The sequence below is a fragment of the Artibeus jamaicensis genome, unplaced genomic scaffold, assembly GCF_021234435.1.
Source record: "Artibeus jamaicensis isolate MK-2021 breed Jamaican fruit bat unplaced genomic scaffold, CSHL_Jam_final scaffold_537, whole genome shotgun sequence".
Taxonomy (NCBI): domain Eukaryota; kingdom Metazoa; phylum Chordata; class Mammalia; order Chiroptera; family Phyllostomidae; genus Artibeus; species Artibeus jamaicensis.
In genome coordinates this window covers 14147919-14173618 of record NW_026522047.1, presented here as the reverse complement: position 1 = coordinate 14173618, position 25700 = coordinate 14147919, and the positions used below count along the sequence as shown (strand labels likewise).

The window sequence follows — 25700 nt, the reverse complement described above, 5'->3', positions numbered from 1 at the left end:
GATACCGTATTACCAGAAATGTTAGGAGCACGTTGGCTGTGTTGCCTCAAATGAACAAGAAGAAATTAGAAATTGCATATATATTTTCTGACATATTGATAGTTTTTCTTCCTTGTTGAATCCGCCCCTCTTTTTTCATAGTTTAACCCTAGTGCTGGGGCGACAGATGCGCTTTGTCCTTGTCACGAAGCAGTTCAGGCCGATGCAGTGGCTCAGCTTGCGGCGACGGATAACAAGAGATGCTATACATTTAGGCAAGACTGGGGAATCGAGGGGCGACCCTTCCCTCGCTTTCCTTGTTTGTTGACCTGCAGCCGTCCAACCTGCTTCAGGGTGATGGTTTGTAATATCCTGCTGTGGACAGAGACCCAGGGTCTCTCTGGTCTGTGGCTGTGTCCCCTGGACTGGGGGAGGGGGGAGAGGTGCTGAGAGAAGGGAAAGGGGCAGGGATGAAGGTTTTTTCTTTGTGAAAATGTTGCCTCTTCCAGTCATAACATTTACATTTTTCACACAACTTGGAAAATACAGAAATAGATTCAAAAGTTAAAATCCCTGATCGTCTCACCTCTCCAAAATCATTGCTGCGAAATCTTGATGTGTTCCTTCTAGCCTTTAAATGCATGTGACAAGATCTGAAGTATATCTTATAATCTGTTTTTCTCTGGGGGCCTGTTTTACCTTACTAAGTATTCTTCAAACACATGCTTTTCATTGGCTACGTGGTATTGCATGGCACCCCCTGTCATCTCCTGAGCCATCCCCAGGATGTAGGGTGATCTTGAACAAGGTGGCTTTCTTCAGTGATGGCTGAAGAGACCACCCATGACAGGCTGTCCCCGAGACTCCAGAATGTGGGGTGATGAGCCTGTCCAAAGGGGATCTGACCGAGCCTCCCTGGCCATGAGAAGGTCTGGAAGAAAGGCAGTCCCGCAGTGAAAGAAATGCCTGCCTCCAGGGGGAGCCCAGTTTGTCCAGGAAGCAGAAGAAGAGCAGGGTGACGAGGGGAGAGGAGCAGGAGGCGAGTCATTGGGGTGGTGCGGTCAGGCCACACAGGCCACCGCACGAAGACTTTGGGGAGTCTTAAGAAGGGACTTGGTTGGAATTGCATTACATTTTAAGAAGTCGGCTCTGGCTGTTGGCAGAACTGACTGCAGGGGAACAGGAGGAGAAGCTGGAAGACCGTGGGAATCCATTGCCATCAGGCCCGTGAGAGATGGTGCTGGCCGGGACTGCACTGGTAGCTGTGAAGGCAGTAAGAGCGGGTGCGATCAACAGTGTGGCTGAAGCTATGTGGATTCTAAAGGACAATATAAGTGAGCAAACAAAGTAAACGCACAGCCCTGGCCAGGTGGCTCAGTTCTTTAGAGCCTCATACACCAAGCTTGAAGGTTCGATCCCCGGTCAGAGCATATGGAAGAAGCAACCAGTAGGTGTATCAATAAGTGGAACAACAAATCTCTCTCTCTCTCTCTCTCCCACTCTTCCCCCACCCCCACTTCCTTTCTCTCTCTAAAATCAATAATTACAAATTGAAAACAACAAAAAAGACTCAAAGATAAAGAGCTCCTGACAATTGCCAGGAGCAGGGAGAGTTGGGGTGCTGGGTGAGAAAGTTGAAGGGACTGGGTAGTAGAGATTGGCGGTCACAGAACAGTCGGGGGCACATGGAGTACAGCACAGGGAGTATAGTCAGTAACACCGTACTGACTGTGTGGTGCCAGGTGGGCCCTGGAGACACAGGAGAGAGCACCTGGCAAAGTGTATGCTTGTCTAAGCACTGGGCTGTGCCCCAGAAACTGACACAAAATATTGAATGTAAACTATAATTGAAAATCTTTCTAAATTGTTAAAAAAGATAAAACCAACAAAAATTGAGTGATGGATTGGCTGTAAGGTTAAGGAGAAGAGCAATGAGGGGTGATCTTGCAAATCTGACCTGAGCAGCTGGTAAAAGGAGTGGCCTTTAAAGAGCCGGGAAGGCCCCGGAGAGGCAAGGGCCGTGTGCCGCTGGCAGGGAAAGAAGGGAAACCCAGGCGCTGCTTGGGACACACGAGGTTTGAAATGCCTCTTTGCATTCAGCGACAGCATCCACTAGGGGCGTGCAGCTGGGTGGGCCTCTGGGTGTTGTCAGTGTGCAGGGGGTGTTTGTAGTCACAGGAAAGAACGAGGTCCTCAGGTGGCCCCCAGTGTAAAGAGGGGGAAACGAGGAGGGAGAGGGCTGGACTTCAGGCACCTTTGCTGTCCCTTGTCAGAAGAGGATGAAATGAGACCAGCAGTGGGTAAGCGCTGACTGGGGGGACAAACAGGGGAGGGTCGGGCCACAGCAGCAGCCGGAGGGAGAAGGTATTGGGAGAAGGGAGCTGTCCTCAGTGTCAAAAATTGCCCAGGATAAAATAACAATTTTCCATTAAATTTGGCAGTGAAATGGTGAAGATGATAGCCCGATTTAGTTGGTTGAGAGGAAAATATTAGGTGATGGAGTGGAAACCGTGAATTTAGAAATAAGATTAAGAGAATCCCCTTCTGTTCATAATTTACTGTTTTTTTTTAATCTTAAATATTTAATTTTATCCCAACATTTTTGCATCTGTTGAGAATGACTTTTCTCTTTCATTTTGACAATGCTGATTATATTTATATATTTTATGATGTTGAAATACCCTTGCGTGATGGGAAAACTACACTTAACTATGATATATCCTTCATATAGATGTATACATAAGTGTTGAATTTAATTTGTTCTTGTTTGACTTAGGATTTTTCTATGTTCATAAACAGGATGTAATTGTTTTATGACTATATTTTCTTATGCTATTCTTTTCTAGTTTTATTTCAAAGTTATACTAGCTGTATAAAATCAATTAGGCAGCTTTTCAACTTTTTTAGTTATCTAAAATAATTATGTAATACTAGAATTATCTGTTTAATTCCTATAAAACTGTCTGGGCCCGGGGTCCTTGGAGATTAGGAGGGTATAATGAATATGTTCCTTGCAGATTCCATTGCTGTAACTGTTACAGGTTTACCGTTGTTAGTTATTTTTTCCCTCTTCTTTTTCTTGAGTCAGTCTTAAGGACTTCTCTTTTTTCCGCCTGTTCTCAGATCATTTCTCTGCCTTCCTACTACAAACTACATTTCTGAGAGCCTCTTCCCAACTAGCTAGTGTAGTTAATGGTCAGCACTAGCAAAAGACCACTGGGCAGCAGAAAGGGAGGGGCCAAGCCATCTCTCCTGTCCCCTCTCTGCCTCCAGCAGTGGTTGTCTCTTCTGAAGTTCCAGGTCCCACAAGACCACTTTTCCCCAGGGTCCAGCAGCCTCTCAGTCCCCGTCATAAATCCAGCTCCTACCGGTGACCCTGTTTCTTACACCCCTGTAATGCCAGCTCCCTCCATGGTTCCCAGGCCCTAGCGGTGGTAATAGCTTCCTGATGGTATTAATCTCAGGGTTGCCTCACACCTGCTGCTTCACTTTGAAGTTCTCCTTTGTAGTGAATCTCCTGTATTAAATTCCTTTTACTGGACTTCCTAGAGAGCTCTGTTGCTCTGTGCTCATGGCTGGGCCATGACTGATGTGGGTAGTTTATATTTTTCTGAAAATCATCTACTTCGTTTAGGTTTTCTAGTTTATTGACACATTTAATTAGGATATTTAGAATCTCTGCCATATCATAGTTATGTCCTCTTTTTCACTCCCAATATGATTTATGTCTTTTTTCTTTTTCCCTTCTGTCTCTCTCTCTCTTTCCTCTTCCCTAAGATTTGAAAAATATGTCTAGTTTACTATTTGAGCTAAACATAATAGAGTTGGGGGCATGATACTAGAAATATTGGCTCAATGAACCAAAGTTATCACCGGAAGGATGAGAAAGAAGATAACATTGGTTGTCTGAGAAAGAGGACTTAGATGGCCAGGTGAGAGAAATGGAAAGAATGCTTTTAATCACATACCAGTTCATATGTTTTGAATTTTGAACCATGGAAATGACTCACCAATTCAAAGGATAAGATTTAAAATAGTGTACAAGAGCAGATTTTAGATGTGCATGCCTTTCTTTTATAGTTGTTTTAAATTTTATTAACTTCTGCTTTTAAAATTACTTCTTTTGCTTTTACTATACTTCTTGCCTTTCACTCCAGCTAGATTTTCTCTGCTCTCCCACATCCTTTATTTTCAATTTTTTCTTTTTTTATTTATAGCTTTTAGAGAGAAGGAGGGGAGAGAGACAGAGAGGGAATAGGATGGAGGGCGAGAGAGAGAGAAATAGTGGTCCATTGCCTCCTGCACATGCCCCACTGGGAATCAAACACACAGCCTAGGTATGTGCCCTGACCAAGAATCGAATCCACACCCTTCAGTGTATGAGAGGACGCTCCAACCAACTGAGCTCCACCAGCCAGGGCATATTTTCAGTTTTATCTTTTTAATAAATGAATTTAAAACTATGATTTATTTTTAAATACCATTTAGCCTAGCTCAATTTTTTACAGGTAATTTCATAGCGTTTATTATAAATATTTTATTTATATTTCCACCATGATTTTTCTTAATCATTAGATTATTTAAGTGTATTTTTAATATTTCAAACACATGTGATTTTTAAATTTTGTTTTTATTGTTGATTTCTAATTTAAATGTACCATGACAAGAGACTGTGGTATATATGGCAACTTTACTTTGAAATTTATAACCTTGTTTGAATGGTCCATTCTCTACAGTTCCACTAGTGCTTGAAATCAAAATGTATTTCCGATGAACTGGAATGCGTGTGTGTGCCCACACATTAACTCAAACTCGATAACTTAACTTTTCAAAATTTTATTGCCCTGTAATGTTTTTGATTGATCAATTACTTCTTAATATGTGTATTCAACTATCCCACCTTATTTTGAAAAATTATCTATATACTTGCCAGTTTTTGCTTTACTAGTGTCAAGACCATGTTATTAGTTGCATTGAAGTTTATGATAATTATATTCTTGGTGGATTGATACTTACACCATGTAGTGTCACATTTGTATTTTTACTAATGCTTATATTCTATACTTTCTGATATTAATCAGTCTCTACCATTTGTGTGTGTGTTTTTGTGTATTAGTCTGGTGTATCTTGTTCCATTCTTTGTTTTCACATTTTCAGAATTTTTAAGTTATATATTTGGAAAGAAGCATGGAACTTAACTTTTAAAAAATACAGTATGATGGCCCTGGCTGGCATGGCTTGGTGAATTGAGCACAGGCCTGCAAACCAAAGGGTCACTGGTTGGATTCCCAGTCAGGGCACATGCCTGGGCTGTGGGCCAGGTCCCCAGTAGGGGGTGTGTGAGAGGCAACCATACGTTGATGTTTCTCTCCCTCTCTCCTTCCCTTCCCCCACTCTAGAAACAAATAAATTAAATCTTTAAAAAAAATACGATATGATGAATGAAAGAAATAAAATCATCTCTATTTTCAAGTAAACTGATTGTATGCTCAGAAAATCTGAAAGAATCTATCAGAAACAACAATAAACTCTCTTTGAACTGATACCTTGCTGACCTGATTAGTGGTTCAGCAAGGTATCAGCCCCAAGATCAGCATGCCAGAATCAGTTGCCTTTCTGTATATTAATAGCAAACAAGTAGAAATCTACATTTTTTTTAGAAAATGCAATACCACTTACAATTCCTCCAAAGAATATTAAATATTTAAGTGTAAATCTAACAAAAATGTATAAAATCTATATGATGAAAGTGACAGTGTGCTGATGAAAGAAATCAAAGATGACCTCAATAAATGAAGAGACATACTGTGTTCATGGATTGGAAGACTCAACGTAACAAAGATATTCATTTTCCCAAATTGATACTCAAGTGCAATGCAATTCCCATGAAAATGCCAGCAAGGGTTTTTTTTTATAGACATAGTTAAGATTATTCTAAATTTTATATGAAGTGGCTAAGGAACTAGAGTAGCTAAAACAATTTTGAAAAAAAATAAAGTTGGAAGAATGAGTCTACCTGATTTCCAACAGAGCTGCAATAATTAAGACTGTGCGGCATCAGTGGAGGGGCAGACACGGAGGTCAATGGAGCAGAATGGAGAACCCAGAAACGAACCCACACAAATATGCTCAACTTACTTTTGACAAAGATACAAAAGCAATTTAGTGAAGGGAGTACACAGCCTTCCCAACAAGAGGGCTGAACCGACTGGACATCCATTAAAAACAAAAACCCACCTGTACATCATACGGTATACAAAAATTAAATATATTAGTTCAAAATAAACCACAGACCTAAATGTAAAGTGTAAAACTTTAAAAGTTTAGAAAAAATCATAAGAGAAAATCTTGGGGACCCAGGGCTAGGCAGAGTTCCTAAACCTGACACCAAAAACATAAATCCATAAAAAAAAAACTGGCAATTTGGGCTTCATCCAAATTAAAAATGTTTGCTCTTAGAAAGACAAATTACAACTTGGGAGAAAATATTTGTGAAGCACATATCTGATAAATGACTTGTACCTAGAAAAAATAAAGAATTCTCAAAGCACAGCAGTAAATAAACAATCGAATTAGAAAACGGGCCAAAGATATGAACGAACTCTTACCAAAGAGAACATACAGATGCCAAATAAGCACATAAAACGATATTCAACTTCGTTGGCCCTTAAGGAAATGTAAATTAAAACAACAATGAGATATCACTGCATATCCATCAGCATGGCTAAAATTAAAAATAATGACCGTCAAGAATGCAGAGAAACTGGCTCACTCACACGCTGCCGGGGGGATTATTCAATGGTGCAGCCACTCTGGAAAGGAGTTTGGCAGTTTCTTTTAAAATTAAACATGTACTTACCATATGATTCAGCAACTGCTCTCCTGGGGGTTTACCACAGAGAAACGAAAATTTATGTTCGTGCAGAGACTTGTACGTGACTGTTCATAGCAGCACTATTTGTAATAGCCCCAAACTGGAAGCTATCCAGTCATCCTTCGGTGAGTAAATGAATCAACACACTGTGGTATATCCATGCCAACGAAGCGCACTCAGCAATAAAATGAACAAATATTGGCCAATGCAACAACCTGGGTGAAACTCAAGGGAATAATGATGGGTGAAAAAAAAAAAGGTTACAGACCACATGATTCCATTTGTGTAACCCTCTTGAAATAACAAAGTTATAAAGATGAAGACAAGATCAGTGGTTGCAAAGGATTAGGGATGGATGAGAGATGAGGTGGGTGGCAAAAGGAAGCCTTATGCCGATGGAAGGTTCTGTCTTGATTTTGGTGGTGGCGACAGGAAGCTCTTGATGTCTCGATGTGCAGGCAGTTTGTTCAGTAATCTTTTGCATTTTGCAATAAAAAAGAGCAAGATAAGGACAACCTGAGAACTCTTTCAGAGTGTTGTTATAACTGAAAATATGGTTTCTGTAGAAGATGCAGAAATGTGTGTCCTTGGAATTGATCGTGACACGGAAACTACATTATTGATCAATGAGAATTGCATTTTAATTTCATATTCATACAGTGCATGGACAATATAAACTATTCCTTCCGGTTCAGTGTGTTAAATACTGGATGACATCTGCATTAAAACACTAAAAAAATCATTCCACTTTGAAGAAGTGTCTGGACATTTGGCTTTTATCAACTAGAAAATTTCCTATAACGTTGGTCAGAAAATCATTCTGAAAAGCAATCCATCTGAAATTTTAGGAGGCTAAAGTTTTAAGATTGCTAAATATTATCTTTGACATACTCTGGAGTAGAGTATGAATTAGGAACAATCTCTATTCTAAAAATAATGGGTCTCCAATCAAAGAAGGGGTTGGAAAGGACTTCTCACTTCAAGACCTCTCCTGAAATATCAGCTTTCATAAATATCCATCTGTTTGGGCTTTAATTTCTCTTATAATCAAGGTTATGCAAACACAAATCTCAATTTTTTAAATGTGCATTTTAAAATCAGAAATGCAAGGTACATCTCTTGAACATTCTTAATGAATCATTGATTAAAATAATACCAATCTGTAAGAGGCAGATATAAAACTTGGATAATAAAAATTGGGGGCTAATTTTTAAAATTACACTAGATTAGTAAGTTCCTTTAACAAGGAGATTTCATTTTATAATTATTTATTATTAGAGATAGTATTTTAATGTCTTTACTACTGTCTTCATTTATTTTGTTTTCTGTTTATCAACTTTTTCCTTTCTATAATTTTATTTTTCCTACTCTCTGCTGAATTGATAAATTTATTCCATTTTTAATTTTTCAGCTGATTTTGAACCTATAATTTATATTTCTATCCTTGTTGTTGTTACCCTTATATTTTTAACCTATGAATCTATAAAATTTATAAAGTTGTATGTTATTCTTTATCACTGTTCTCTTAAACACACTGAGGATTTTGGCATGACTTAACCACATATAGAAGAGTGACTGATATTATTATTATTTTATTATTATTGTATAGAGTTTTAGTTTTTTCTTTTTTAGCACAAAAATTAATTATTTCAGTCAGTCATTAGTTAATATATATCCACTTATTTTGTCAACTTCCTTGCTTGTTATTATTTCTTTTACCCAGTATCTTCCCAGCTTCCCTGGTTCAAACCTCAATTCTTACTAGCTATGAGAGCTTAATCTTTCTGTATGTTTGTTTCTTGACTGTAAAATGAAGTTTCAAATGTATCTACCTCATAGTATTCTTGTGAAGATTAAAAGTCGCTGCGGTTCACAAGCTGTTAACTATTGTTATACTTATTATTGGGCTTTTTTCTTTATAATCAAGTTAATTCTTTAATGGGCCAATGAGAGGGTACACTGCCCGGGGTGAAATGTCTTTCTCTTGTCACTGTGTTGAATGGTAGTTTAGTTTCCGCACAAAAATCTAGCTCGATCAAAGATTCTTTGCCTTGGGCTGTTTGAATAGTTATTGCATCTCTCAGTGCCAATGAGAGGACCACTTTCAGCACCACGGTCCTTCTTTCATTGGCAACTTGTCTTTTCGGATGCTCTATCTGTCCTTGATGCTTTTGTGTGAATTTACACTACAGTGTGAATTTATTTTTACTTATGTTGCTTGGAATGTATTGAGAACTTTTAGTTTAAGGGTATGTCTTCCATTCTGGAAATTTCTCAGCCACATCAAATGCCATTCCTCTGTCTTTCTCTTTCATCTAGTTTTCCCCGGAACGCCTTTACATTTATTATGGAGCCCCCACATCTACGATTCATGATTCTTAACTTCTCTTTCCCAGTTTCCCTCTTGTACTGCGTCCCGTGTGAAGTTTTCAGTACTGTTTCCAATTCTCTCTTTGGCTGACTTCACTCTAGACTTTATCTCATCTACTGAAATTTTTAATTTCAAAGAATGCATGTTTCCAAAATTTCTAATCAGTCTTTTTCATACATACTTATTCTTGAGGATGTTAATTTTTAGCTGGTTCCTATAAATAACTACTCAATTGTGTAAATATCTACAGGCAGGCCCTGAGGTGAGGAAAGTTCAAAGACTTTGACCTGCTAAATTCACAGGAGGTTTAAAGCTTTCAATTCATTCTGAGTTATAAACTTCATAAATCAAGTCTATTTTTTTTGTGTGTGAAAATCATGCCACTGCAGTGACAAAGATTCTCAAAGATTTTTGTTTGGCTCCAATTTCATGAAGCTCAGGGAATCGACCATCCACAGGCATCAGACATCCTCACATTGCACACAGATCCCCAAGAAAATCAGACTGAAAGGTAACAGGCAAAAATACAGCCGCCGATTTGACTTGTCTCTTATTTCTCCCCAGGCGGTGCAATGGGCCCAGGGTAATTTGCAGCAATTAGCTGCTCCGTGAATTCAGCGTAATAGTGGCTGAGACACAATTCTGACAACCTGTCTCAAACCTGCCTTCAGAAAGCACCTCGGACTCATTCTTCTGTGCACAGGACCCCAACCTACAGAGAAAGAAGGAAGGTGAGGAAATACCTGCCCCATCAAGAGAATGTTCGCAGCAAAGCGTTACTCAACGGCCCCTTTCGGTCTGCAAAACATTCCCAGCTGTCCTGGGTGTGCTCTTTATTTCCCAAGGGCCAAGGGTTTCAAACTAAGATATTTCATTAATTCTGTTTCACCGGGAGCTCAGACTAAAAGGGTCCCTTTTTATCTTAAAGGACCCCAAAGTCCTCAAAAAGTTATGTGCCCATGATGTTATGTGCCAACCCCTGGTTTGAAGGCCAGTCCCCTCTGAAGTGCTGGGCTGAACTGAATCTTAAATCTAACGCTGCTTCTCACTGAACACGCCATGGGGTTTGCTAGGGTCACTAACTAGGCAAGGAAAGCCTCGGTTTTCAACTTTTGTACGTGGTAGTAGATGTACTGGCGTTTGCATTTTCAATAGGTTTTTAATGCCAGATAGGATTCAAATAATTTTCAAGAAAATGACTATGACTATTATACATCTTTATGCTGACAAATAGCTGTATGTGTGTTATTACGTTACCCTTATCACTGTCTTCTCGTGTGGGGCTGTAACACGGTGTTCACAGCCTGACATGGGAGCACCCTCTGCCCATCGGTCCCCAAGTACGTTCCTGTCCCCTCACATTAAGTTCCGTGTACCAAGTAGGATAGCTTTCTTATTGATTAGCTTTGTTTGGGGGCAATTGTAGAATGTTAGGGTTGGAAGATGATATAGACACTGACCTTCTGCTATAGAAAGATAAGCACAAAATCACCAGAAAAGTCAAGATCAAACATGTATCAGGCCTAAGATTAGAACTTGTGGTTTGTAACTTCTGGTCTGATGTCCATGAAAGCAGAAGGGCCTATAAATAAACATGAATATTTGGTCCATTCAGAAACCACCTGAGATATTCCTTATATTTCGTAATGAATCTATTAATAGAATAAAAATTGTAGCTTCTGACATGTTATAAACAAAATCAGCAATCCCACGAACCCATTATGAGATACTTAAGAACTTTATTTTGAGGGCTTCGAAAGGCAAAGGAAGGTAGCCAAAGGCGCTCTCTGCAAGTGGGCTGCTTTCCCAGACAGCCCAGAAGGAAAACAGAAGGAGCAGATTGATGAATCGGAGTTCTTTTAATAGTTCTAGCATGGTGTCTAACTGTGAGCGTGAGACCCTTCGACTCCATCACAAAGGTTAGCGATCTGGTTTAAAATGTTGATAAACTCACACTCTTTCAAAATACTGAAGTTGCAACAGGCTCTGCTCACTTCAGTGAAGAGACACCTACAAAACTGTAAGTTCATCACACGTGCCAAACCACATTCAAACTCACAAAGGTTTCACAGCCCATCCGCCCCGTCACGGGTAGTGTATTTCCAAAAGCCTAGTGGGTGTCAGTGGGTGCCAGGCACCCTCATTTCATTTCCCTAGTAAAGCAGTCTGGTAGATCTCATGATCGATATAGCCTCCATTTGGTAAACGAAGAAACTGAGATTTAGACAAGTTATATAACTTGGGCCAGGTCACGTCCCAGGAACAGCAGGGCCAGGATTTGTACCCAGGCCTCTCTGGTGCAGAGTTTGCTCCAAAGCCCTGTGCTCGCTAAGCTCCATCCTGCTACTGGTGGGGATGCGAGTTCATGAAGAAGGCAGTGCTGTGCCCCCAGTACCTAGAGCCGCACCTGGCACCCAGTGGTGCTTAGTGACTGTGAGTTGGGTGCATGAATGAGTAAGTTACCGAGAGTAACAAGAACTGCCTGCATCTTCAAAAGGGCTGGGAAAGCTCCTGCCACGTGTGGAAGGTGCGCATGACCCACGAAAGCTTTTCAAACAAGTCTTTGCTGTCGCCTTGTAGCACCCACCAAACTGCCCCCAAAGCATCACAGTTTGAACTTCACAGGAATTCCCCGGGGTAAACTGCTTGCTCTGTTCTGTTTCGTTGTGAACAGGTGGAGATACTAGGTACTGGGAATTATTTGAATCCCCAGAAGATAAATGTATGGAACACATCTCTTTCACTCCTTGCTGTGTTTCAATGTCTCCTAACGAATGGATGGGAGAATGTTGTGAAGCCTGCTGTCCAGAGTCAGCTGTGGGACGTCCATCCTACAGTTATCTCTTCCTTGGTTCGCTCATTCAGAGAAGGCTGTGCGCCCCCTAAGGTGCTTGGGAAGACTGAGTTAATCTATGTAAGAAGCGTGGCATAGTGCTCTGTATAGAGTAGGTGGTCAATAAGTGGTAACTATTTTCACATGAGAAGTGTCTTGTTTCCTTCCATGTATGGGAAGAAACTTAATGGCCTGCTCAGCAAACAGGGTACCGAGCGGCCCGCCCTGTGTGCCAGCCTCTGCTCCAGGTGCAGGAGTTAGAGAAACGAGGTAAACTGTCTGCGTTCGTGGGCCTCGTGTTCTAGAAGGAGACTTGGGAGGTAAATAAAATGCGGAGCGCTATATGCTTGGTGGCAAAAGGCAGCTCATAGAAGGGTCAGCGGACATAGGAGGTGGCCAGGGAGGGTTATTCCATACATCACAGGGGAAGCTGTCTGAGGGGCACACCTGACAGGAGTGGGGTAGGTCCCTGCAGACACCTGGGAATGGGGCATTTCAACAGAGGGAGTTGCTGGCCTGTTAAAACAAAAAAGGCAGGAAGGCCAGGAAGCGGAGTGGGTGACTGAGGAGTGGCAGGAGGTGGAGGCGGTGAGGTAGAGGGGAGCCTGGTCCTACAGGGGCTGCAGCCACGGGGAGGACTTGGACCCTGCCCGGAAGGAGATGGGAACCGCTAGTGGGTTGTGCGCAGAGGAAGGACAGGACCAGGCACGTCCGAGGAGGACGTGGCGGCCGCTGTGTGGGGTGGGGGAGCAGGGAGACCAGTGAGGGTGCTATTGCATGGGCCCAGATGAGGGACGACGGCGGTTCAGACCGTGTTGGTGACAGGAGGCAAGACAAGGGAGGGTCAGATCCTGGATGTATTTGAAAGGTAGAGGTGACTTGATTTGCTTTGAGTTGGATTTTAAGACTGAAACAAAGAAGAAGGTCAAAGATCACCCAAGGTTTTATACCAAAGGCATTAGTAGACTCATTTTGCCATTTTGTATGGGGACACTGAAAAGAAAGAATATTTTAGTCAGGGTTCTCCAAAGAGAGAGAGAGAGAGGCTCATGTGATTCTGGAGGCAGGTAAGTCCCAATTCTGCAGGAGGGTTGGCAAGCTGCAGACCCAGTCCAGGCACAAGGGCAGGAAAGATCTGGAGTCTCGGTTTGAGGGCAGCCAGGAGCAATTCCCTTACCTGCGGGAAAGTCAGCCATTTCGTCCTGTTCCGGTCGTCTGCTGCCTGGATGGGGCCTGCCCACATTTGGGAGGACAATCTGCTTTGCCATCTAATGACTTAACTGTTAACTTCATCCAAAACACCCTCAGAGAAACACCCAGAAAAATGTCACACCAAATATCTGGGCACCCCATGGCCCAGTGAGGTTGTCAGAAAAATTCACAATGGCAGAGGAGGAGCTCATTTGGAGAGGAACTGAGGAGCTGTGTGATAGACATATTAAGTTGAGGATACTTATTAAAACTCAAAGGAGAGATGTGGTTAGACAATTGGATGTAGGGACCGGTGTCAGACAGTATTTTTCTTTTCCCTTGTCCATCCCATATGCAGCCCTGATAGGAACTTCCTTGTGTTAACACTGACTCGAAGGGGCTCTGCCCTCATTGTAAGATCAAACAGCTAATCCAATGACACCTACTTAGCTATGTCAGAAAACTTATTCCTGAAGACATCAAGGCTTCTCACTTTTCTGAACTTTCTCCTTTGCTGTTTCATCTTTCTGGATGCTCTCTCCTCATCTGCCCACCTGGAAGATACATTTTCAAGATTCCCGAGATGGTATCGCCTCCTGCTTGAGTCTTTTCCTGTGTCATTTAGCAAACTTTGATCTACAGATGCTCTTGTTCTTCCTTCTCTTCAGGTTCTGCCTTCTTTCCTTCCTTCCTTTCGCTATTTTTCTTTCTAGAAAATACAAAGTTTTCACTTATTTTTATATATAAATATATACACACAATTGTGTATATAAATCTATATACACAATTATAGCCATAAGAAAAAGGATAAATAATAGTAAAAGGCACCTACAATCCCAGAGTAATGGTGTTTAACTAGCTTTCTAGAGTTTGCTAGATTTATAAAAAATTACATAATTTTATGAGTGTTTTTGTAATATGTTATATAGCCTGCTTTTTAAAATCAACAATATATCATGAAGTTCTTCTAATGTCAGTTAATATAGCTGAATGGGACTCATTTTCACAGCTGCTTATTTGAGTGTATGGATATAATGTACTTTATTCCACCACCTAATAGCGGCTTTCTTCTGGCTTTGGGTCCAACTGGATCCAGGACAGACATAGCACCTTGAGGACTTTCTCTGTTTCTTAGTTCTGTGTTTCTCCGGATCGACTTTATTTTCAAACGGGCTTTGTCCATGTTATATCAAAGCTGGTTCCAGGCCGTTACAAGCTCATAGTCCTTAACATCTATCATTTTTGGATGAGAAAAATCTTCCTTCTCTGACGGTGCCAACGAAATTCCCAGAGAGAGCTTTAATTGGACTGGTCTGAGTTACACGGCCATCTTTTAGTCAATCGCTGTGGCCAAGTGCAAGGTGATCTGGGGAACCGACAGACCCTGGGAGCCAGGGAAGGTTCCGTCTCCCCTCCCCTCTGTGAACTTCACAAGCAGAAAATGTAGGTAAGAGGATTTTCAAAAGATATAAAGGTGTTCCGGGACCAGGTGACATGGGCATAGTAATTGAGAAGCCAAAACCAATAATACTTAAGGCGGATTAATGCAGTTAAAAAAAAAAAAAACAAACACCAGTGCTTTTCTCTGGGGAAAAAGAATTTAATGACTACAAGTCAGTGTAGCATAAGATGTCCGGTTTGAACCTCCGTTTAACCAACAGGTGCCACACTCTTTCTGCTTCAAGGCCGGGTGACTCCTTCCCTTTACCAATCAGTCCTTTTCTCTCTCTCTCTCTTTTTGCAGTATCTGTTGTCACCATGGGCTGAGCAGAGTTGGATCATGAACTTCCACTGTCCTGGGCAGCCATCACTTCATCCCTGTGCCAGGCTGCTCCTTATGGCCGCTGAGGTACCACGGACTTTTTGCCTCTCCCATGCTGAAAATTTTCCTCAACAGAGAATTGGCCAGAAGAAGTGAAGGGCGTGGCAGCCAAGGCTGACACCTTTGGGATCTCATGGGATCCCATGCACTGATCCTAAAGTTGTTACATTTCACATTCGATGGTTCTCTGGCCTCACTAAACCAATGTACAACCAGAGGCATGTCAGGAGACCTGGCTGGATTCATCATTTGGCGGCTCTTTAAGTCACTTTGTTTGGCATTGACTCAAAGGAGGAACTGAGGGATGTGAAGGAGCCTAGGTCACCGGTAGCTGTCCCCCTACGCAGTCCCAAGCTCTCCTGCCCCACTCGGTAAGACAAAAATCCTGTGATATCAGGACACACCCTGCTTAGCACACAGACTTTCAACCACCGAACTTTGCGTGACTGTAGGGTCTCATAACACCACCTACCTCTACACAGGCAGATGGTCCCAGTATTCCAGAACAGTACTCCCCACTGGCATCCCAGAAAACCCTCTTTTCTCCATCTCATCTCCCACTTGGCTGGACCATCCTTAACCTGCCCAGCTCAGAGGAATGAAGAAAAATTTAACGATCAGCAAGCAGATGGTTAAACTTTGGAGCCAAAGTTAACCATTTCGGAGCCGATGTGCACCAGGGTTTGATGCCGTCAAGAAGAGAACAAAATGATAACCTGTGTGTGACGAAGGTGCCAAATGGGCAGAGGAGAGAGAAAGAGTTCGCCTGCAAAAGCAAGATGAAGCCCAGAACTGTTTCCCAACTCTCTTTAGCCGGGGAACCCTTTATTCAAAGGAAATCTCACTCCACACTGAGAGAGAAAGCAGCTGAGTTGAGAAGAGGTAGGGACCCAGCCGATCCTCCCCCTGCCTACGGCAGCCCCTGTGGCCCCTCCCTACGAATTCTTAGGACTTAACGTGGCTGAAAAACCGCTGACCTAGACCGTCTACGAGAGTAACAGTGAAGAATGCAGTTTGCTCCGAGACAGCCTGATGCTGCCTCGGCTTTGTTCCAATGTTAAAAAGGGAGCAGGCCACTGGGGGACAGACAAAATCAAACCGCGAACACATACCTTTGGGGGGTTTTCATCAGACAGTGAAATGGGATGCTTTGTGTCCTTCAACTGTTGTCTCTTATTATTTTTTATCTTTTCGAAGACATGTATAGGACAGTCAGCCTTTCCTTAATATTGGTGTGTAATTCTAAGCTCAGGTTCATTGTTTTTTTTCCCAATCTCCTTCTTAGTAGCTTTGTTTTAACTACAACACGCCTTTTCCTATCCCTCCCTCAAATTCTGGCCAATCCAGAGCTTACCACAGTTCTCGTGTGTTAACCTGCTGCCATCCTTACACTTCCTGTTCCCACTGGATTATTAAAGCTCCCTTGGGGAGGAAAAGGCTTCTATTCCAGTGTGCATTCCAGGCACCCGACGCAGGACATGTTGATCACCGATAAATATTCACTGAATAATGGCAGTCACAGCAACAGAATGGCCACAAGGCCGCTACGACGGTGACAACACAAGGCAAAGGGGGGTCGGGACAGGTACAGGAGACGAGGCTTTGGAGCCGATTGGAACGCAAGTCATACAAACTCTTTACACCTTCATTCTCTCATTTACAGGCTCGGAGTAATAGTATGGTGGCCTCACCTCTTTCTCAGGCCTGTGGTTGGAATTACCTTAAAACTCTTACGCGGTCCATGAAGCGAACTAAGCACACCAGGTTTGGCATTTTCCCTCGCTGACCCTCAGCAACTCCAGAACAGACCTTCCAAGTTCGGACGAACGGATGAAGTAAGTGGAAGAGCACAGAATTGAATCCACGGGAAAGGCGCCTCTGGGCCAACTCCAGTTTATGCACCTCCTCGGGGTGTTGGGGTTAACGTGGGGGAACATCCTCGCCTAACATCTGACGTGCTGCAGCCATGGGTGTCCTATACGCAGCCCGTGCTGACCCAGAGCAGAGCCCAGTGAGACTCTGTCCGAGGTTCCTCTTCACCTCTCCACCCTCCCCTCTCCCAGACAACGTACAGAACTTCTCAAGCACCTGAGAAAACACGTTTTGGAACATAAATCCCGTCTTCCTATGATTTTCTGATGTTGCATTGGAAGAGTCTCTGCAGAACAGCCCCACAGCATCCCTCTCCTCCGGGACTACTGTCCGGACCTGGTCCAGCTCCCTCTCCAACTTCGGGACTTGGATCCACTGTGAAGTGTGCACGCATCCACTTCACTCATTCCCCAACACAGTCACAGGGCTTCGTCATGCCAGGCTGCGTTAGCTCCAAACACCAGCAACACACCAGAGAGAGACGGACAAGTGAGTAGACAGTCACAATTCAAGGTGATAACGTCAGTGTCCAGACAGTGACGCCCGCAACCCTCAGGAGGGCAGAGGGAGGGGTGGCCAAGGACGTGGTGACTCCTGAGCAGGATTCCGCCTAAACACTGCTGGTAACAGGCTTCTGCTCAAGTGACATGTGGCTAAAACGCTGCGGTTTCAGTCTCAGCAAAACGCAGAATCCTGAAGTTAGAAGGAACCTTAGGAGCCCACTTCCTTGCCTTGTTCCGTCCATAGTGTGCTCTCTGGGGTTCAGATTCGGGCTCTGCCGCTTTCGGCAAGATTCCTGCAGCCCCCCAGTGAAGAGGGGGGATAATAATAGAACCTGGACAAGTTTTCAGTGAATCTTGGCCACTAAAATTATATCCTATGCTATTGCTGACCACCAGGAAATGTTTAAACGATAAAAGGTACAATTGTCCAGTTCTTTGATTATTTGTTAGATAATTATTTCTAAAGTTAACAGTTTGTCTGCTTATACGCCTGCAATAATTAAAAGATTTCACAAATATGTTCCCTAAATTTCAGAAGTTTTCCACATCTTACTTGGAAGCCAGACCTGTTCAAAGCAGAAGCCTTCTTATATGAAATTATTGATCACTGAGAGGAGAGGTATATACATGAAACAGAATGAGAGGCTTTTTAAAAATTGGTCTGCCATGGACTTTAGATAACCTTTCTCCTAATAACCATAAAACACACACACACACACACGCACACACGGTTAAGAAAATAAACTCCATTAATTCATATTCCTCTCAAAATTTATGACATGGTCTAGAGCTTGGTAAACCCCTTCTTCATAAAAAGTGAAAATTAATCATGTAAACAAGGTCTTACTAGGAATATTGAAATACTGAAGGAAAGCGACTGTTGAAACAGCCTAGTCCACAGGGGCTGAGTCACACCGTTGGCTTACTAGGTAGAAAGAGCTCATTAAAATAGCTCCAAGAAGCCAGTAATTGTTCGACTAGACAGAATGCATGCTTCAAAAGTAATGAAACTCTATATCTTTAGAGATATTACATAATTAAGATTTCCAGTTAAAGAAATCTGACCTTTCCCCCTAATAAAGAGGTTTTACTGTACAGAGATAGACATTAATACCACACACTCAAAGTACTCATGCTAAAAGGGCTACCCAAATCCAGCCTTCTGAGAGTTCTGCCGTTGTGTTGCCCTTTCCCACCAGTTAAAGGACACACCTCAACACTCCCGGTGTCCGGTTAGGGAAAGGCCTTGAGCCACAAGGGCTGGTGATTCTGGCCCTTTGGTCTGGGGAGTGTGGTCCTTTTCACAGACCACATGCCCAGGTAACTGAGCGTTTAAGTGATTTTACAACTGCTTTTGGACTTACTCTGCCGCACCGAGCTCTCTACAGTGTGTTTCGTTCTGTGGGACAAAACAGGATTTGGGCAGCGCTCAGCTAAGCCAAGTTCAGCTCTCTCGGCTGCAAGCTCCGTGGTGGCCTTGAGTGCAGTAACGCAGCTCTGAGAGAGCAGTGGGGTACAGGTCATCTCCTCCCCTTACTTGGTTCAGAAGCCTTTCTGGTGAAACAGTTTACAGTACCAGCCTCTCCAGAAGGCACTCTAGAAAACACTGGAATAACACATCCACTGCATTGCCAGAGTAGAAAGTGCAGCTCAGCTCGAATCCTTCCAATGGCAGCACTGTCCCGAGGAGATAGTCAAAACTTCCGCGTGGCCTTCACAGTCTGGCTCCCGCTTATCTTCCAGCCTCGGCCTCGTTTCTCGCTTCTCGCCTCTCGCCACACTCTCTCAAACTCACACTCCTGCGAGGGGAAGCCGTTGGTGGGTCTGCTGAGACAGAGGCCTCAGGGCCTCTCTCCTCAGGCTGTCTCCCAGCTCTGCACTTGGACGTGCCACCAGCCTCTGCTTGGCTTGCTTCCACCGGGTTTTCAGAGTGAGTTCTGGAGACGCCTTCTTAGACCTCCAAGCATGCACCCCCGAGCCTCTTTTATGTGTCCTCATGCCCACCTCATCTTAGTTCCACCCCTGCGTCTCCTGCCCTGAGCCTGGTGGGCCATCACTTAAGGTTGGGCCTGTGTTCCACATGCTGTTATGCGTAGTCCCAGGCCTACTGCCAAGGCCTGGGACACAGACAGCAATAACTATATCTGTGGACTTATTGAGTGGCAGCTCTTGCTAGACAGTTGAGGGCACAGTCCCTGCTGCTAGTAATGCAAGACTGCCCGGGCCTGCTCTGTGGGCATATGTAAAGGTCCGCCGCCTTGGCTGTTGTGGCTCAGTGGATTGAGTGCTGGCCTGCAAACCAAAGAGTCACTGGTCTGATTCCCAGTCAGGGCACATGCCTGGGTTGCAGGCCAGGCATGGGTTGTCCCCAGTTGGGGACGTTCGAGAGGCAACCACACGTTGAAGTTTCCCTCTCTATCTCCCTCCCTTCCCGCCTCTAAAAATAAATAAATAAAAACTTTTAAAAAAGTCTGCTTACCCATAGGTGGTAGCAGAGGGTCCCTACTCTACTGTATTGCCAAGTATGTATTTAGAGAACAGCCGTGAAGCCAGTTCTATCAATCCACATTAATAGGGAAATAGAAGTGGGGCATACACTGGTGTTTCTGCACAAAGACCCTTTTTGTAACACTAGCACACTGGGTCCTATCACATGGGCATGGGAGGGTGAGGCAGAGCTAGTGAAAGGAAAGGGAATCTGGTTCAGCGGCTCAGAGCCAGAGTTTCAGGACAACCTGGTACAGGTAGGTACATATTTATCAAGCCCTTCTTCTCTTGGGCATCCCGAGAGATTTCATCAAAACCTGGGGATGCAGCCGTGTAATTTCCTCCTCGTCTCTGTTATGGCATTTCAGAGTCCATCATTCTAGAGCAACAGCACTGGTGATGTGTCCATAGTGCGGATCTGGAAGTTTTGCTCCATAGTGGGCTCACGTACGTGATGAAGATGGTCGTGCTATCAGAATACTTAGTTGGGAGAAGAGACTAAAATTGCTTTCCTGGAACTTGAACTCCTCTGTGACTTTCAAGGAGTTCTTCAGGGAGGTGACCAACAAAGATGGTGAGAAAGATGGCGTCCTTGTGGGACTATGTCATGAGAATCTAGAAGTAGCCACATACAGGCCTGTGCTTCTTCTAAAGTTACTAGAATAGATTAACATCTCAGATTCAGGGTGGCTTGCCTATGTTGCTCAAGACCTAAGTCTTATTCACTCCCTGCTTCTTTCTTCTAATTGTCCTGCACAATTAGGATGGAGTTTCTGACCTTAATTATGTCACAGCAGAGTACTGCACAGATTGGTTTCCCCAAAGACTCTCCCCCTTGGGCTCCCACAGTTTTACAGTCCTTCTTTTCCCCACATCTTGGAGACTGTGGCTGCCGCTCCTACCCCCCACGACGAGAGAAAAAAAACCTCTGTGCGTGTGCATGTGTGTGCATACACCCATGAACAGTCAACCTCTCCTTTCTGTACAGTCTACTCGTGCACTAAACTCGGGCAGCAAAACATGCAATGGAGGCCCCGGCTGGTGTAGCTCAGTAGACTGAGCACGGGCCTGCGAACCAAAGGATGGCCGTTCAATTCCCAGTCAGAGCACATGCCTGGGTTGCAGGCCATTTCCCAATAGGGGACGCATGAAAGGCAACCACGCATTGATGTTTCTCTCCCTCTCTCCTTCCCTTCCCCTCTAAAGATAAATAAATAAAAAAAAACCATACAATGGTTGTGCAAGAATAGGACAACCATTGTCATTGGGGACCTCTCGGGTAAAGCTGAGTGTGCTCTTCCACCTGCTGGTTCCCCAAGAGAAGGATGCGAATTCTTGTGTGTTTTTGGTTTCCCTTCACGATTGGAGAGGTAAACGGCTTGATGGGAATGCACGTTGCTGCTATTGTTTTATTTAATTTTTTCAGAATAACAAACTCTCAGTGAAAAATTTTGTTTGTTAAATTTGGAAAACGTTGGAATGAGAACCCAAGTCTCCAAACTGAATCAAGACCCTCAAGTCTGTTGCTTCTGTAAATCAAGCTGTGATCTTGTGTGTTCGATGCCCGTGCATGGGGTCGGAGGGGTAAGAATTCAACGACAGGGAAGAGACCAGAAAGAATGCGGAGTCGTGGCTTCCTCTCTGTAATGAAGCCATGTGTTTCCCGAATTAATAGAGATATTATTTAGTGAATGTGTGAAAAAGACCAAGGCCACTTTGTGAAGTCTTTTTTGGTAACTTTTTATAATTTTCCCTGTGTTTTTATGGTCTCATCTAAGTTCTTGCTAAAGAACTAATTCGAGGTAATTCCAATAGACTTGGAAGGGCAGTTATGATACAGATGGTTGTGTGTTAACAAACTAGCCCTCTGGAAAAAATACAGCAACTTTCAATGACAGATGCTCTTTCACGTTGGTTGTACTATGCAGAGATAAGCTCACACCATGTTTTGCTCCCCATTTTACCCTATAATCTAGGGGATGTTAAAGCTACAGTTCACCATATAAACCTGATTAATTGAAGAAAATATAGCTTCTTATTGCTGACTTTATGAGGTTAGAAATAGCATCCAGTGCTACTCTGTGATGCCAAGAAATGAAGATGGCTTAAATCAGATCTCATGACTAATGCATGAAATCCAAAGTTCTTTTATTCCCGGCTATTTTAGAAAACTGGGATGTATTTTTACCCTAAAAACTAATTCTATAGATTTATTGAGATAATACAAAATGCCTTATTATTAACAGCACACAATCAAGATTTCATCTTACTGATGATCAGAAAAACGTTTCTCCATTTTAATTTTTCAAAAAATTATGCAACGGGTTAAGTCCAGATTCAAGGATATTATTATATTTGATTCTTCATTGTTGTGTTTTTAGATAGTCAATGTCTGGAAAGATGATGGAAAGTTTAGATTGCTTTCTGTGGTTGCCATTTCATTTTAATTGTACTTGTGAATTCATTTAAATGGAAAGAAATAGATCTAGTAATAAAGTAAGCCTGTTCTTTTTGCTTGTTTTTGTTTTGGTCATGACAAACTGAAATGCCGTGGTTTTCCTATAGTTCTAGTCCATGAAATCTGCAATCTTTCCACTTGATTTACGAAGGACCCTTAATTACTCCTGTCATTAGCACCTAGTGTTCAAAACAGTCTGTTAAAATGTACTGTTAGTCTCACCTCCGAGTCCCTGCTTACTTTAATTTTTTTCCAAGGGTAAGTAAAACAGTAATCGCCTTAATAACAACAATCATTATGTACAGAGAATTAAATAATATTCCAAGTTTTTTGATGCCTATTTTGTTTTGCTCACAGTTCGGCATTTGTGTGTGAAGAATGGCCTCGAGTTTGAACAAGTGTCCATAAAGAGGGTTATGACTAGAGAGGACTTATTACCTGGGTTTCAAAAACAAGTCACTCATTTGCCTTTTTCTTTCCACATGAATAGGGATGACAGACAACTGCTGTGAAGCTTCAATGTTTCTGCCTGGTCATGCACAGTTCTGCAATATAATGCATAAATGTATAACAACAACTTGGGCTCCCTCGATACCTCGCTTGGAATAAGGAAATCCAGCCGGGCGCGTCCATGTGGCCCCCACCCCCCATCCCGCGCGCGCGCGCGCGCTCACACACACACACACACATACACGTCAAAAGTTGATTCATTCTCGAGATCTCCCAGAATCTTTATTTTTCTCTTTTCTGGCAGCTCCGGTTCCCAGCCTGGGTTAGTGAGCCTGGGGACGTGGGAGGGGCGGGGAGAGCGAGGCGAGGGAGGCGGGAGCCCGTTGCCGGTGCGTGCCGCGCCCGCTCCTGCCGGGTGAGAGTCCGGGCCGGGTTTTGCGCCGTGTCCCCGGGCTTGTCTCACGGCCTCCAGCCGCCGCCGCTGCCGTGTTTACTGAGCTCGCGCGTCCTGATATCACTCCGCTGGCATGGAGGAGGAGGAGGAGGTGGAGGAGCGAGAGGAGGAGGAGGAGGCGGCGGCGGCGAGCAGTTGATCATTGTGATGGTGGCAGGAGCAGCGGCGGCAGCGGCAGCCCAGCCGAGCGTTAGGGGCTGCTCTCCGCGCGGCGTTTTGCAAAGGACTTCACCGATCTACTTTTGCAGTCGCCTCGGACTGTCCATGTGTTTACTTCCCCCAGCCCGAGGATTTGATATCTAGGATCCTGTGAAATGCAACTGAGCAGCCAAAGTACTTTGAGAACACGGGGCGGCATAAACACCAAAACTTTTTTGTGGAAGGAAAATGCAATAAGCAAGCTTGCCGTTTTCCGATGCGGTGTGGAGTGAGTGTGTGTCGCGCGTGTCCGCACTGGAGGCATATGCTTGTGTGTATACATGGGGTGTGTTTTTCGGTACGTAGGGAGAAAATGCTTGCCAACCACCGGAAATCTCCTGGAATTTATTAGAAAATAATGGATTATAAAAAGAAGGCAGGCGAGGAGCGGATCTCCCCTTGAGTTGCAACCCGATTTGCTGCTGGCTCAGTTTGTTGTGATTCTTTTTGTTGATAGGTGTTTGATGGCATTCTGATCCCCCCTTTTTTCTCCTTGAGCTTTACAGTTTTTACAAAAAGGGAAACAAAAAACCCACCCCAAAATCTCTCCCCCCTTTTTTTCGCCCCGTCGGGATTGCTGTTTCCATCCATGTGCTTGCGTCTCCCCCGCGTTCCACTTAAACTATTTTAATCCTTGGACCCAAGGAGGAGGCTGATAGGGGGGTGGATAAAAAAAGTTCTTCCAAAATAGTGTGCCCGGGGAGCAGGATGGGGGATTTCGCAGCCCCCGCTGCCGCCGCGAATGGCAGTAGTATTTGCATCAACAGTAGCCTGAACAGCAGCCTCGCCGGGGCCGGGATCGGTGTGAATAATACTCCCAATAGTACTCCAGCTGCTCCGAGTAGCAATCACCCCGCTGCCGGCTGCGGCGGCGGCTCCGGGGGCCCCGGCGGCGGCTCGGCGGCCGTCCCCAAGCACAGCACGGTGGTGGAACGGCTCCGCCAGCGCATCGAGGGCTGCCGGCGGCACCACGTCAACTGCGAAAACAGGTACCAGCAGGCTCAGGTGGAGCAGCTGGAGCTGGAGCGCCGGGACACCGTGAGCCTCTATCAGCGCACCCTGGAGCAGAGGGCCAAGAAATCGGGCGCCGGCAGCGGCAAGCAGCAGCACCAGAGCAAACCCCAGCAAGATGCGGAGGCTGCCTCGGCAGAGCAGAGGAACCACACGCTGATCATGGTGAGGGCGCGCTGGCAGCGGGCATGGGGCGCGCGCGCGCGTGGGGGTGGGGGCTGGAGCTTGTTACAGGGGGGACGGGGATCTGATTTGCACGGTGGGCGAGGTGGGCTGAAGCCAAAGGGTTAACGTCAACTTTTCTTATGGGGGAAAGCTGCCGTCGCTGCTACCTGTTAATCTGTCAGGGTTGTCAGATTTGGAGAAGAGGAGGCGAGAGGGGATGAGCCAGTCACGACTGCGAGGGGCGGAGGGAGCCTAGAGGAGCAGCGGAGGGAGGCACTGGAAAAGTTTTTCTGTCTCTCCTTCTCATAGATACCGATTTTTAAAGAGAGTGAACCCAGAGTTGAAACCTCGCTCCTCCTCTTCACGATTCCCACCCCTCCCCACCCTTCGCAATGCCGCCTCGGCTCCCCAGACGCGTCCCCCTTCGCCCACCCCTCTCCGCACATCCGCCGTGTGCGGGGAGAAACTGATGCTGTGGCATATTCTGGGCGGGCACCAAGCCCTCAATCCCCGGGGGGGCGGTGGGGGAAGCAAGAGTCTTTCGCCTTTTCTCCCCAGCTCACCCCCTTTGGGCTGAGCAAGTCTGAGAGTTTTGTGAATGAACTTTGAAGTGGGTGAGGAGGGAGCGAGGGTGGCCGCGCGCGCGCCATCGCGGGAGCGCGCGCGGATGCGGGGCGCGGGTGCGCTCCTCCGCAGCTGGAGACCCTGGGCTGGCCCGGCAGGTGGAGCGGCGGGTAGGGCCGAGCGGGGGGAGCGGCTCGCTAGGGGCGGGAGGAGAGAGCTGCGTGCTCAGCCTGCGCCGAGAGTCTCTGCCACGCAACTTCGCTGGGGATTGTGTCTCCTCCTCCTCTTAAACTTCCAAGCCCAGAGCCTCTCCGCTTCGCCCCCCGCCCCACTCCCCGCCAACTTTCCGAGCCCGTGTACTAAGCCCGGAGGAGTGAAGAGTAGCTGAGAGGTGAAAGAGGTTTAAATGGCTGAGTGGGTGGGTTCGAGGTAGACAGAGCAGCCAATGGCTTAACTTCTCCGGGAGGA

The 25700-nt window shown here is 44.7% G+C and overlaps 1 protein-coding gene and 1 long non-coding RNA gene across 8 annotated transcripts in view; both read left to right on the top strand.

The window, feature by feature from the left end:
* LOC119034966 (uncharacterized) overlaps positions 1 to 22616 on the top strand; it is a 153298-nt gene extending 130682 nt beyond the window's left edge. For 3 of the 6 annotated variants that reach the window (XR_005079682.2, XR_005079680.2, XR_008390280.1), the window contains exons 4-5: positions 9789 to 9955; positions 14993 to 18811. This is a non-coding gene — a long non-coding RNA (uncharacterized LOC119034966). Of the gene's footprint in view, positions 1 to 9788; positions 9956 to 14992; positions 18812 to 20300 lie in introns of those variants that run through there. The other 3 variants (XR_008390279.1, XR_008390282.1, XR_005079681.2) reach the window with 3 other exon arrangements.
* A 778-nt stretch (positions 22617 to 23394) lies between these two features.
* MAML3 (mastermind like transcriptional coactivator 3) overlaps positions 23395 to 25700 on the top strand; it is a 366154-nt gene continuing 363848 nt past the window's right edge. For both annotated transcript variants that reach the window (XM_037126173.2, XM_037126172.2), the window contains exon 1: positions 23395 to 24668. In XM_037126173.2, the coding sequence (XP_036982068.2) occupies positions 24201 to 24668 (468 nt within the window). In that variant the 5' untranslated portion in view covers positions 23395 to 24200. The remainder of the gene's footprint in view (positions 24669 to 25700) is intronic.